The sequence below is a fragment of the Nestor notabilis genome, unplaced genomic scaffold, assembly GCF_000696875.1.
Source record: "Nestor notabilis isolate BGI_N333 unplaced genomic scaffold, ASM69687v1 scaffold30477, whole genome shotgun sequence".
Lineage (NCBI taxonomy): Eukaryota > Metazoa > Chordata > Aves > Psittaciformes > Psittacidae > Nestor > Nestor notabilis.
In genome coordinates this window covers 23,486-38,434 of record NW_009937373.1, presented here as the reverse complement: position 1 = coordinate 38,434, position 14,949 = coordinate 23,486, and the positions used below count along the sequence as shown (strand labels likewise).

The 14,949-nt window shown below is 41.5% G+C and overlaps 1 protein-coding gene across 1 annotated transcript in view; it reads left to right on the top strand.

The window, feature by feature from the left end:
* Positions 1-1,881: 1,881 nt before the first annotated feature.
* Positions 1,882-14,949, top strand: part of LOC104409035 (p53 apoptosis effector related to PMP-22-like) — a 14,459-nt gene continuing 1,391 nt past the window's right edge. Inside the window, exon 1 of the mRNA XM_010018807.1 lies at positions 1,882-2,205. Coding sequence (XP_010017109.1) covers positions 1,995-2,205 — 211 coding nt within the window. The 5' untranslated portion in view covers positions 1,882-1,994. The remainder of the gene's footprint in view (positions 2,206-14,949) is intronic.

The following is a 14,949-nucleotide window of genomic DNA, read 5'->3' as shown; positions in this document are numbered from 1 at the left end:
ATTGCACTAAGGGTGAGAAATTTATTTAAAGTAAATATTTTAAAATATCATGATCACTGCAATACATGCATGGCCCTGGTAGTTGCAATTTTAAACATTGTATTTAAATTAACAATAACTGAATTTGTGGATAGCACCAATGTGAACTACAAGGAAATATACATAACATTCTAAGGAAGTGGTGGTTCACTTTAGGGAAATTTACAAAAAATACTTGAGGTTGTCCCTTATTTCCAAGCCAAACCAGCAGCTGAGGTGTCTTCATAGTCAGCTTTCACTTTCAGCAACATTCAGATTCAATGGCCAAACCTGTAAAAATGTCTCCTGCTCTTACAGAGACTTGCTGAATGCCCCTGAAGGGCCTCTCTCAACCACAAGCATTTTTGGCTGTGTCTGTATTATGGGGGAGCTGCTGGCAGGATGCTCCGGTTAGCCAGAATTGTACCGGCTAGAGAATGAGTCGAAGCAGCCACACCACTGCTAACCTACCACTAGGCTAACAAGCTATCTCTCATTAGAGATAATGCATGGTGCCGTATTAACCCATTCAAATTGCTTTCATGACAGAGCTACTACCTCTTCTCAGCGCTGCAACTCATTAGTATGGATGTTCCAGTTTGGGTCTGTGCAAGTTTGATCCCTCTTCAGCCACTCCCCTCTACAGTGGGGAGAGTAAACTTCAATGTAAATGATTAATTTCTTTTATTTAGTCTATTATTGATTTATGAATATTAATTCAGCAAAATGCTGTGAAGTTTTCAGTTTACTACAGATGTCACATTTCACCATGAAAGCTGCAATGTAGTTGCAAATCTCTGTGAGTAAGTGAGTTTGATACTTAGATACAGCACCACCTGACAAAATCCACCATGGGAGCAAAAGATGATTTACATCCTCTGTGCTTAACCATGCTTCACAGAAACCAGCTTTGGTCTCAAAAGGTGCAGCTGTTTCCAGATGTAAATGTGTCTGGGCTCTACAAAAATACTAGGTTGTAGCACGTGGTAGTTCAATGGAAGAATGCAATGAACATGGTTATATTGCTTCTGAGCTGACAGACAGAAAACTCTGTCCTGTGCTCATCAGGGTGGACTCCTGGGGCATGGCAAGGTGATGGCTCATCTCTGCACTGCTTCCATAGCACACCGCAGGCAGGCTCTGACAGGCCTCAGGCAGCGCATGTACAGCCAGAGTCATGCACAGTGAGTGTTTGTAAGGCACAGTCAAATCAAAGCTCAGTTTTTGTTCTCCCATGAAGGCTGTATACAGATCATACTGTGTTTTTAATGATAAATCTTGTTATTTCCCCCTCCCTGCAGCTATGTCCAGAAAGGGAGAGGGAGGCCAGTCACATATTCTTTAAATTGCCTCAGCTTTATAGCAGTTAGGGGATTTTATTTAATTGCAAAAAAATAAGATATCATTTTATTTTTAAATGCGGTCCAAGAGAGGCAGCTTTCAGCCTCCAGGTGGCAAGTTGCAGAAGCAACCACCCTCTAATGCAAATAGTTCCCTGTTTTGTCTTCTGTTTTCACCTGCCATAATGCAAATCCTTTAGGAGACAGAAAGATGTAAACACAGCTGTGAGATGCTCCTGCTGGTAGGGAGTGGCAGGAAGGAAAGTGTTAAGTGCTGAGGGTAAATAGCACCAGATTTGTTACCAAGTCAGCAGAGCAGAGAGGATCCCACAGATAAACCCAGCCTGGAAGCTTCTCCCCAGCTTAACTGGTTATTGCTCAGTGGCAGCTCTTACTCATCTGAATTTAGGTGGAGCTCCCTTCCTCCCTCTGTCCCTCCCTCTTCCCCTCCCTCCCTGCCTGCTTGCCTGCCGTGTCTCTCCTGATTAAAAAGCTTTTCTCAAGCATCTGCACAGGCGCTCATAGGTACCAGTGCTCACCTTCCAGGAGCTTTGCAGAGGCTCCCATTGCTTTGTGCCACTGAGTCCGTGGCAGAAACTGCTGTCCTCGTCCCACCAGCGTCCCCTACCCTGAAAGATGGTGAAGTATGGCCTCGACTACACGCGGTGCAGATGGATCCTACCCCTGCTCCTGGGCATAGGTGTCATCTTCGGTATCATTGCGCTGGCGGGCAGGGGCTGGCTGGAGTCGCAGACCTTGCCCTACGTGCACCAAGCGTCGTTATGGGAGAGCTGCAGGAGACCTGAGCAGGGTGGGGAATGGTCCTGCGAGTCCCTCATGGGTTACGGTAAGCATCTGCAAGGGTGGCGCGGAGCAGTCTCTGGAAAAATGGTTTACATCTCAAAGCTCGCCTTCCCTCAGCTCTCCTAACTGTGTCACCCGATGTCCGGCATTTATATATGAAGTTATGGGCAATAGGGACTGCCACTAAAATGCCTCAAGGCTTTTGACTAACAGAATGAAGAAGAGAAAGGCCTGTGCAGAAATAAACCTGGTTGCTTTAGATGCATAGTACAAAAGCCCACATGTGGTAGTATACCAGTGCAGAAAATATTAGAGAACTTAAGGTTTTCTTCCTCTACTAGAAGCTAGTAACTTTTTCTCACTAATCACTGCTTTCCAAAACTTAACTGCTGCTGCTGATCAAATGTCCAACTGCAAGTTCTGTGGCTAAGCCTGGAATTAGTGTGACAAGACAGTCTTAAATGCCATCAAGAAATGGGGAATTAAAAACATGAGATGGTAGGAAGATATTCCCAGGGAGTGTCAGGCTGCAGAATGCTGCCCTGAAACTGCTCCAGTAGGTGGGTCGTGTGAAAGAGTGGCCTTGTGATTATGAAAGAAAGCTTTAAAAGATGAAAGGATTTCTTGTTTGCACTGAGTTTTGGTTAAGTATGCTATTAAACATGTTCACCCAGGTGCAATCTTCAGGTTGAAAAGATGCAAACCACTCAATCTGGGAGAATAGGCCAAAAGAAGGATCACTCTGGATGTGCCTGTTTCTCTTTTTTTATCTCTTCCTATAGATCAGTTATTTGTCGTAGTCTGAAACAAGCTAATGTGAATGTCAGGCAGTTAGCCTGAACCAGGAGGAACGTTCAACTGTTCTTACAATTTATGCAAATTCAAATTAAAAGGAAGAAAACTTCCTCTAAGGCTCAGAATCTCAACTGCTCTTGTTTAAAGTGAGTGTAAAAGTACTTGCAGAAACAATCTCAGGGATCATTTATTACAGTTTTTGAAAACTGCTCCTGAAAACTCATCATGTTCAATCAAACTCTACCTTCTGTGCACAAAATTCAGCTGTAACAAGTTAATTGTAGCAGGCCTCTGTGAGTGTAGGGCTCCAGGACAAGACCATCTCCATTAAGCATCATGCTCAGTCCTGCTCTCAGAGCTCTTGCATCAGCTTTATGAATGGGCATGGATCAAGCCAGCAAATTGGCCTTTAGTACATGGCATTGGAGAGCAGGACAGAGACGATGATGCTTAGCAAAGGCCTGCTCAATCCGGAGTTTCCATGAAAAGTGAGCCCTCCTCCTGATCCCCAGGTTAGGCCCTGTGTCATGAATGCCAGCTCTAGTTGGACAGAAAATACTAAGTTGTTTTACCTTACTTCTCTTGATAATACAAGAAAAGTTTCAACTTGCTTCCAGGTCTTACACAATCATTTGGCATTTCACTTCCTTCCTCATCCTGCCTCGTTCTGACATGCTTAAATTCAGCAGTTGTAAGCAGTTTCTCACTGGACAGCATCTACAGACAAACCAGGGAGGTCATCCTCTATATGAACCATTGCTCAATGTCTGTGGTTACCATGAATCACATCCACAATAAGTCCAGCACTTCTAACACAGAAATGTTGGACTTAGTACAGACACGCAGAATATGCATTGTGCTCTCAGTGAGCATGCAGCTATCATTTGACCTCTTCAAGCTCATTACCTTACTTCAAGCAAACCCTTAAAATCCTCAAAATCCTCCTGGATAAAATTTCCAAGTGGAAAAGAAAGATATGTCTGGGACAATGAAGTCATTTAGCCAATGGGAGAATATGTAAAGCCTATATGTAAAAAATATGTACATAGGCTGAGTGACAGTTGATTAGGCTGCCAGGCTCCTGCCTATGCAAGATTATGTCATTACAATGTAGACCTTGGCCATTGCAGGGGTGGATTACTCTGACCCATAAGAGGGCTGTAGACCTGACTGTTAAGAATGCAAACTCATGTCACTGTCCTGACCCTTTCCAGCCCCTTCTTTCAGACACCTTCTCTCCACAGGTGGGATATGTTCAGGTCCAATCTGTCCTACATTTTTCATACCATGCTTTCCTATCTCAGTTGATGTGGGGTTGGGATTTTCCTTCTGGGGCTCCTGCCTTTCCTCATGCAGGGTGCGGGTGCCTGATGCTTGGTCTTGGATTTCACCCAAAAGAGCAGGCCATGAGATGGCATCTCACTTGAGAGCATCCAGGTCTTGTGGTGAGCCTGATTCTACCTGCCCCAGTGCTGAAACATAGGGTTTTAATAATTCTGGGATTACATTTATCCACAGTACTCCAGAGAGGTCATAGGAAACAAGTATTCAGTGTCATGTTCTGTGGGACGTTTGACTTTGTCTTGTGCCAAGCTAAACATACTGCTGCATAAACAGAGTGTAATTACACACCTTCCTGAGCACCGTCACAAAAGCCATGATGTAAACAGAAAGGACAGAAGTGTTTTACATGTTTCCCGAGATGAGCACTCTCTTTCCCCTTCTCTATTGCACAGTTCCCATCTTGTTTTCTCTGAGCTCTACTCTCAGCTTCCCTGCCTAATCTGCCAGAGGGTGGGCAGGTTCTGAAATTCAGTCTTCCTGCAGGGACGGTTTCACTGATGTATGTGATAACCATGTGTACGCCAGCAGCTTCCAGCAAATATTCTTATCATGGCTTGGACAGTGTAGCTATTTTAATCCACTATTGACTTCTTCACCTATCAAAATTAGGTGTAATTGTAATGTTCTTGCATATTGTTCAATATAATGTGCAAATTCAAATCAGATTCTCCTCATGCAGTGTTTGTAATTCCCCTTGAATCTCTGCTGTTTGGCTTAACATAGGTGCATGCACAGACAGGAGACAAAAACCCAACATCATTCAGGTCGGTTAAATTGGAAGAGAAGAAGGCTGAATGTTTCATTGGAGTGGATCTTCTCCAAGGTTTCAGATCTTCTGCTTTAACCATATGATACTCATCTAGACTTTAGCACAAGTCTTTTGCTTTTCAAGCATATTTAACTCAAATAAATAGAACTTTCTAGGGAAAAATATCTAGTGCATTATGGCACTTATTCGAAATGCATGGGGTTTAATTTGAGGGACTGAGAGATTCGAACAGTAGCTCTGCAACGTTCTGGCACTTGGAATAAAATAAAGGTCTCAAGCTTAAAACATGCTTGAACCTTTACAAATACAAATGCTTTTTTGATAGATAATGAGCAGAATATGGAATCTGTGCCTGGAACATGGCTCAGCTTGCAAAAAACCCACAGAAGTTAAATCCTTTCACGAAGCTGGCACAGTATTCCCAGTACTTCTTTGTTTTTCTTGATATTTGGCTATATAACTTCTCTTGAACAACGTGTGTCTTGCAGACCTGAGACACTTTTTCAGTGTGTAATTTATTCCACTGCAGGTTTTGAAGATGTTTAAACATGTATGGGGTTGGTTGGAGGAAAATAACTGATTTTATTTTATTAGTCTCAATATGATTCACAGTTGGATGAAAAACTTGTGGGTATACTTGTCCCATCTTATATTAAACCTGGCCCTACAGCTCTTCCATGTGCAGTTGCTGCCATCAAAAGAACTGCAAGCTTAAATCTTTAAATTTACGTTGAAGTGTCCAGCATATTTGTGTGGTGCAGAGATCTTGGTGTTAAAATCAGGAAAAGGCATTTCCACATGACAAGTGGAATTCAGATCTTCAGTTATTTTCACATCCTAGTACGTAATTTCAACCTTTTCCTAGGATGTATGGAGGGTTTAGCAGCTGTGGAGATTAGTGGATGGATGAATGATTTTGCCATCTAGAAAGGACACCTTCCTGCATTTGTCTTCCAGGCAAATAATGGGTAACTATGTTCTAGCTTATCCCGGTTTTATTTTGGTCTATGAATATTAATGGAATACTACAAGATAGAATGGCTAGTATAGTATGCTTATAATGCAAAAAATTACATAAAATATGGCAAATATTTGAGCATACTCAAATATGAGTATGTCTACAGGGTAAGTGAAAGAAGGCTTCAAAAGTTAATAACTTATTGGGGAAAGAAATACTCTGCTTTAGTCTCCTAAAAGAACTCCACTGATGACTAGATTTTCTTCCCTGTTTGCCTGTATCAGGCTTTTGGGTCCAGGGAATCTTTTGCTATGATAAAGCACCATTTATTATTATGTAGGAATAACAAAATAGAAATCACTTTCTAAAAATCCTCATCTAATGCTACAACAGGGAGGTACGCAGTGTGGTCAGGATCAGTTTCGAAGCAGCAGAGGACTTCTCTTGGTACTTACCCCTGCCACTGGCCTTACACTGCTGGTCCCACAGCTCTGCCTCTGGAAAACTAACTTCTCCAGCAGACCATTGACTCATCACACCCAGGGCACAGGACAGACCAGACACCAAGTTTTTCCACTGCCACACTGCCTATGTAAAACTTTCCCTACGTTGCCACGACATCTGACAGCCAGCACTTAATCTCAGGTGTGCGGAAACCTTCACTTGGCTCAAGCCAAAGCAAGTGCTGTGAGCAGAGTGACATGGGGATGTTTCCAGAGGGACAGGCTGGAAGACAGCCCCTCTCAGCAGGGCCTTGGAGGAGAAGCAGGGTCTCCTGGTGGCTCTTCAGCATCTGACGGTGTCTGCGTATAGGAATAGAAATGAAGCAAACAAGTAACTGTGCTTTTAAAGCAGGAACCCACTCAAGTCATGGGGCCTTTACTGCCAAGGTTTTGCACCTAAAAGCTTTCAGGATTTGCTAAAATTCAAGTAGATTTGGGAAAGTGTCCTTGCAGCTGGGAGACAATGGCTGGGGATGGTTCTGACGAGGCCAAGGAATCATGTGAGAGCGCCCAGGACAGAGCCCAGTTCTATGCACTGCTTGTATTACAGGGCAATCCTTGACTCCTTTGACACAGGGTGAACCGAAAACAAAAGCTTATTGGTGTTCCTGCTGCATCATAGCATGAAACAGTTATATTTTTATATGGTGGTTGCCTGTGGTTTTAATGACAGTGTGTAGAGAAGCACATAATTTCCTAAGTCATCAGTCTCCTAAAAGTGTAACATTACCTGGGACTAACCAGTGAGAAATAAGACAAGGTTAATTACTTCACAAAGTAGAATATTCAACTTTGAATGCTAGAAAACACAAGCTCAATTAAATGTATATAGTAATGAGAATATCACAACAGTATGTTTAAGGAACTCTGACACAAGAAAGAAAGAACGAATTTGATTTTTTCCCCAGCTTGTAAGAGACATTGTTGTTACTAAAGAGGTGTAAGAGAAGAAAATCAAGCCCAGAGCACTGAATTACCATGGCGATATTCATTCCTCATCTGCAATTGCTAACATGCTTTCCCTTGTAATTTTAGGGTTTGTCCTTTTATATATTTAGTGGCAGATTCATTTAATCAGACTCTTCTAAATAATAGTTATGCTCTTCACCAATTAACTCTACAGAGAGCAATTGCAGATGGCATCCCACTGTTTATTATCAAAACCTTCCTTTAATAATTGCAGTTAAATTGTGTGGAAAAATAGCAATAGTGTGGAGGGTTCTCATCTTCCCATCAGGAGATATGAACTGCCAGTTCTTTGTGAAGATCCTCCATGCTTTGCATTGTCAGGCCCTTAAGTCCTTAAGAGAATATCATTCACTCATGCGCACAGAGGTGGTGTCTATACTGAAAATGTGTGGAAACTTGTGGCTAAGCTCTCATTTCTCTTCACCTCGTCTCCTCCTCTAGTTTACTGAGGTAATCTGATACAGCAGGGCTATAATAAATCATCCATAGTCTGAACAGTGATAAAGGCTGCAAGATAGATTTTAAATTCCACTGTAGGGTTAAACAGTCAGGTTACTTTAGCAGGAAAGGAGTTACACAGGAAAACAAACAAAACCCTCAAAACACTGTTTTATCCCCATTTTTATAATAGTTCTCACTGACAATTTGCATTGTTCTGAGCAACCTTTAACATCTTCAGTCAGTGAGTGTTGCAATGCCATGTTTCTTCTTTGTCAAGTACCATTACAAAATCTCACCAGTCAAAAATTCCCAGGAACTCAGGGTAGTTTGGAGAGTGGGGATAGAAGCTTATATCCCAGAGGTTTATGGCTTCTTTCTACCTGGTACTAAATAACACCTCAGATCACACACAGCCCTGCTGAAGTACTAATCTGCAATGGAATACATCTAATGTCACCTATTATGTTTAATATGCGCACTGTACCCAAACCAGCCCCCAAATTTAGAAGTCTCTGTGCAGTTCATTAACAACCCCATCAGCAATAAACAGCAAGTGATGAAGACTTTCAGGATGCATTGTAAAAGCTATTTCATTCACGAGAAGAGTAAATATAGCTTATGACGTATTTTATGATCACAAAGTACCATTTCTGCTCGTATGTTGGGGTTTTTCTTTTGCAAATTGTACAAATTTTGCTTCTAACAGAAAATTAGATTCAGATTCACAGTTGCTCTCTATCAGAAAGCAAATACCTAGTGCAAAAGGCAACTTTCACAAGGTTTCAGAACAAAGTTTGCTCACAAATGAAAACTGTGGATCAAGAGTGAGAACAATACATAGTGCATGTAGAAATGAGATGTAAACTCAGTATTTTTCATCCTCAAATGGTCCTGGGAATATAAAACTTAAAAAGATTTTTTTGGAAAGGTTCCACTCTGCTCTTTTAAATAGAAGTCCTAGTTCATAGCCTGTATTATCATGGAAATTGATTCTGTTTAATTTGCATGAAATATTTAAAACCACCTTTAACTCAGGAGTAGTCAGGGAGCAGGTACATCTTGCTACTCTGATTAACTGAGCTTACGTATATCTACTGATTAATCAATACCTTACCTGTTTTATTTACCTGACCCTCCTAATCCTCATACACACATCCAAGTGTAAGTAATCCTGCTTTAATTTAAAATAAATAGGAAAAAATAGGAGGGGAAAAAAAAAAGTTATAGTATTAAAGTGTGTAAGACCAAGCTTTAATCTCAAGGTGTCCTCAATATGTGCAACTGCTTCTGAAGATAATGTAAGATAGGGGTACTCCCTGACTACTCTCATGAGCAAACCTTTAATTTTGAGGCACTGTGTGCACATTATTTTTAATAGCTAACTTACTCCCTTGGTGTTCCCTTTGATGATGGCTCTATGCCCTCTGCCACTTCTGCTTCCCTAGTGCTAAGTAAGCATCAGGGAGCAGCCCTCATTAATACAAGGTTTGCACAAGCCAGCTTCGAAGTCAAGCTCGTACATGCCTGGGCTTATGATGAGATGCATTTGAACCACTCCCTTAAGATGTAACTGCTCCTCCCCTCAAATTTAAGTTGGGATAGCTTCTGAGTTGCTTACCTCAGTGAAAGAAAAGGTTTGCAGAAGTACATAAAGCCTTGGATACAGGTTTTGCTGGCATATTTTTGTAAGTGAAGTCAGTGGTGGGGAATTAATAGGTTTTTGCTTTGAAGAAGTTTTAGTCCACCAAGCCAAACTGAACTATCACTTTAACACTAAACTTTGGTGAAGACACTGCTTTCTGCTAATATATACTGTGTTTTATTGATAGATGGCCTATGCATAAAGTTTCTTTTCCTTACTGTTGTAATTCGAAATCTTTATTATGGGGTAATTGTCCTAAAGTTCTAATCCTTTCTCATTTATATGGCACCCGCTACTAATCACTGAGAAACTTTTGCAATGATATTATCTTAGTGTGAACCTGAATAGGTCATTCTCTGTTTCCATGGTTGTCTCTTAAGCAGTGGCAAGATAAAAGCTGGTTCCTGCTCACATGAAAACAGCTGCATGTTGTGAGCTAACACTCTGCTATTAAATGAGAAATTCATATCCATCCTAAAGAAGTTATGCCAGGGGAAAAGGAATGGAGTTACCAAAAAAGATGTCAAAAAGGACAAAACCCCTTGTATTTCACTCTGTATGATATAAACTCACACACACACAAAAAAAAAAACCCCACAACCCAACCCCCCCCAAAAAACCACACCCCAAGCCCCCCCCAAAACACAAAACCAGGGGAAAACATCCAGTACTGACTCCCCATGGGGAAGATATTCAGAGAATGCAGTTGTTTTAAGAATGTTCCAGATGCAATGAAGACAGAAGCTTAGAGAATAATACACATCCAATCATGCCTTTGTTTTTTTTTCCCCTCATTTTATTCTGTTAATAAATTATCCATGACTAACATGTGACGTTCTTCATTTGTATAGCCTTCCTTTGAAATTATTTTCAGTCAATAGCTTTCAGTCTGCACATGCAGTTTATTCATAAGAAGCTGCTTTTAATAGTTTCTGATTTATCTGTCTATATACAAACACATGCATACTGGTATTTTTCAATTCCAGCTCACGATCAGCAAACACTCGCAAAGATTTCAGTGTTCACTTGTTTTCAAAAGAGCACAGAAATTCCCCATAGTTGGCATGTTCCAGAGTCCAGCAGACAGGATTTTGCACTGTTCAGTGTTGCACAGATAACAAGGGGAATCCAGAGTCCTGGATGACAGTGGCTTGCATATGCACCAACAGCTTGTTACTCTTCGGCTGATAAACTGAAGTGTGGGTTTATGAGCTTGATGGGCCATCCATCTTAAGATTCAGGCTAAGGAGAACACATGTTCTGCTGCAGACACGCTCATTTTCATGTGGAAGCTTTCTTGAGGAAAACAAACCAAAATGAAAAAACCTGGCCAAAGCAGTTCCTTTTCGAAGTGAAGCAGAGTTCACCATGCCCTGATGAAGAACATCAGGTTGAGAAACCTAAATGAGTTCAGTTTTGTTTCCAAAATAATGCTATTTCCCTTTAATCAGAGAGATGTAAAACAGGTTTAGCTCTGCAAACTCATCCCAGAAACATTCTCATTATGTACAACACAGAGATGAATCACCACCCTGGCAGATTTTAGTTCTTGTACAAATTGCTTTGCAAGACTGGAGCTAGAACGGCAGGGTTTGTGCTTCTTTCCCTTGGTGGTATGAAGGATAACAAAGCAAAATATGAGTCTGTTACATTTTCTTCCCCTCCACCCCCTTGTTTCTTTTGAATTTAAGCTATCCTTCCTCAGCTTGCTGCAGAATGCACTGCAGTGGCTGTTGTGTTAAATTATCAGCAAGAACCTGATAATTGTTGGTGTCTGTGAGCTGGCAATAAACATTTATTGTTTATTGTGCTAGCTGTGTATTTAACTTCAAGCCAGGAGGAACATTGGAGAAGTATTTCCTTATTGATTAGACCAGAAGTTCTTCTGAACATTCTGGGATTGCTTTCAGAAAATGTCACCCAAAGAGAGAGACTCAACAGTTCATGTGGTTTGGGGTTACCAGATCAAGAAAAACATGAGAACATAATTGTTAATGTTTTCCCATGTTTTGAACCACATACCTCAGAAACACATGTTGTATTTGTCATGGGGGAAGTAGACTTCTCATGCTACCGTCAAGGTGTGACAGCTCTTTTTCCAAAGGCACAGTTTGGAGCACTTAATGTGGCAGGCTAAGGAAAGACTAGATATGGTGATTCAAACTTTTGGTTCAACTTACTGCTGAGCAAGGGAGTTTATTTCCTTATGTGTGAAGCACAGACAGTGTTTACGCTTTTGCAAACTGGAAAATGTGTGAGGGAGTAAAATTAGGAAGGCAGGAAACTGGAGGCACTCTTAGTCCTGGATCTCTAATGAAGTCCATCATCTTCCCTTTGGCTGCAGTCAGCAACAGGATATGTGTTTAGATGGTGCAATATGAGAGGTAGTCATGTTATCTCTAAACTGAGTTAGCTTTAATAGCAAAGTAATAAATCTGCATCATTATTGTACACTGTCTTAGCTAATTATCTTGCTAATAAGCAACAGTGAGCTATGTACTGGCATGGGTGGGCTCTTTTTGGTCTCTAAATTAACTCAGGTGGACTTCTCACACAGCAGGGAGGCCCTTACTATCATTTTCCAGTAGTTCCATATTACTGCATTCACTGTGAGTAGTCAGACTCTCAGAAATCATTGCTGACTGATACACAAAGCACTGTAAATAGAAGCAACTGCTCTTCCTCTGCTTGAGATAAGCATAAAAACATGGGTCCTTTTGCCTGTTTCGGATAGGAAGGCCTTATTTTAAGACAAAATTGCTCAGAAAATTGCCAGCTAGAATGAGTTTTCAAGAGCGGATGGAGTATATCTTCCAACAAACCCTTTCATTGTGTTCATTGGTGTACTCCCAGATGGTAGAAGAGCTGAAGAAGGGACTAGCACAAAAGTGTTACAGGGTCCTGCTGGTATTCAAGGATACACTTGCATAAACACACATTTCTAACAAGGGCATTTTAACTCTTAAACAGCCGAAACACCACTGCCATTTCTGGGGGCTGAGAAAAAAGATCTCACAAACAGCTGAATATTTTCACAGACTCACTTTGATGTCCTCCTGCTGCTTCTGTTTCTATTTTTGTTCTGATGACATGGGGGCTTTCAGCTTTCACCTGCCCTTTCTAGACTCAAGTGTTCTTGGAGTTGGTGTTGTACCTGTGAAGATTGTTTGGCCTGGAGTTCACATTTTTAAGAAAGATAATTGCAGTTAGAACAATTTATTTATGTTTTTGCTTTATAGTAAAGCAAAACAAATGCACACCATGGAAAGATAAGAAAATATTTGTGACCAGATTAGCCACTCAATTGTCAGAGTTTTCTGATCAGTTTAATCCCTCTGATTCTGGCATTTCTACAGAATTGCAAGTCTTTGTTCTGTTGGTAAAGGCACTAAGCTACTGCAGTGCTTCTGGCTGGAACAAGTTAAAATAAGTATCTCAGATATAGAAAGAGTTGCAATTATTGCTACGCAAAGCTTTTGCTACCCTTTAGCCCAGAAAGGTAAGGTGTTTGTACACTGTTGTCTTAGACTACTGATAACTGTTACTTTTCATGAAGGACAGATGAAGTCAGGGTACTGATCCCCCCCAAAACCCCATAGTGACTCTTCCATGCAGTTCTATTGCCTTATTCAGAGCTGCATATTGGTTTTCTTTCAATGTTGATTTACTATTTTTTCTCTTCTGTAAAAGTGAGAGCCACAAAATTGGCAGCTAGGTGGTTAAGCAATGCCTCCTAAAGATGTAGGCATCCTTCAAGAACATGTCTCTGCCTGCCATATAGGCAATGCCTGGCAGGCTGGGCGCGCACACAATCTGCTTCATACAGTCACCACATTTGTAACTCTACTTCAGGAAAAACACCTGGGTGAGCCCAGCAGAGGAGGGAGGCGGTGGCATGGGCAAGGTGCCACTGCACATGGCTGAGCCCCCAGCCCAGGCAATGCTCCCACCCTGGGGCAAAGGTGCTCTGACATCAGCTGCTCTTGGGAAGCGAGGCTGAGCTTTGGCAGAATGTCTGCTGCCCACTGCAGTGGTGGTGGCACACCACGTCTCGTGGTGCGCTCTGGGAAAGCGACACCTTGTTGCCCATGAGTTTTGCACTTAACCGCAACCAGTTGTACACCTAACAAAAACTGTCACCTCTAGATGCCCTTGTCATTTCACCCTTCTGCCAGAAGTTGTAAATCTTGTATCTAAGAGTAGTGAGGTCAATGCTGCTGAGCAACTTCTCTTTTGCTGTTTTAGAGGGGTGGCAGAGAGGCTGGGAGCAGGAGCATCCTCAACAGGATAAATCAAACTATGGCAGTATCATAAATTCCTCTTCCTGGCTATTTCCTTTGATACTCTGCCTGAAGTACTGTCTTTCCACCTGCACCTCCACATTGTATACTCTACCTCTAAGTCTCCTGTAAACAACCTGAGAGAAGAGTTTGGGCTAAAATACTAGGCTAGAAAATGAAATGTAGCGAAATCTTTGCTGTTGCTTTCAGTCTTCTCAGGCAGCTGTCTATTTACAGGAAAAACAAAGCAGTTAAAAAGCAGAAACTTTCTGGCATAAGGAAGAAAAAGGACACAACATAAACCTGAAAATATAGTGCAATAGCTAGAAGGGAGCAGAGATTACAAAGCAGGGGGGTGGTGAAAAGCAAACAAAGAGGAAAATTGGTTCTTATGGGCTGATAGGAAGAAAAGTAGAGCTGGAAAATCCTGATGCATTTTTCTAGTCTGATAGCAGAGGTGGTGTGGGGCCTGAGGGAAGGGAGCTGAGCACCAAGGTGTCACTTGGATAGTGGCTTTCCTGCCTACTTGCCAGGGGGAAAGGTAGGACACTTTGCGTTTTATTACTTGCATGCTCGAAGCAAACATGTTGGCAGGTTACTGGGTATCAATAATCTTAACTTGCTCAGTTCCAGAGTGAACTTCTACTGAACAGCGTGCACTGCGTTTGGGTTGTAATTGTAGTCAGGGTTGTTTGGACTGTGATAATTTTTCAGCACTACTGCTGTATACATATGGTTAGGAGCTGATACCCTACATAGTGTCAACCATGGGATGAAGTCTGTGGATGTCCAGTAGACTTTCACTGCCTACTCCATTTACATACACAATTTTAAAAGTGTCAAAGTGGGCATTTTACATTCGAAAGAGGAGACACTTTGATTTCTTTGAGCAGTAGTTGCCCCTCCAGACTTAAAACATGGAATAAATAACTTTTTTTTCCCCAGTTCTTATGCTAACACAATATGCTTTGCTCTGACATGTTATAACATAGTTATACAATTTGAGAATGAAAGTATTAGTATCCTGAACAAGCGTTTCAAAATGAAATGGTTCTGACTTTGGATCAAAAGCAGAGGTCAAATTTC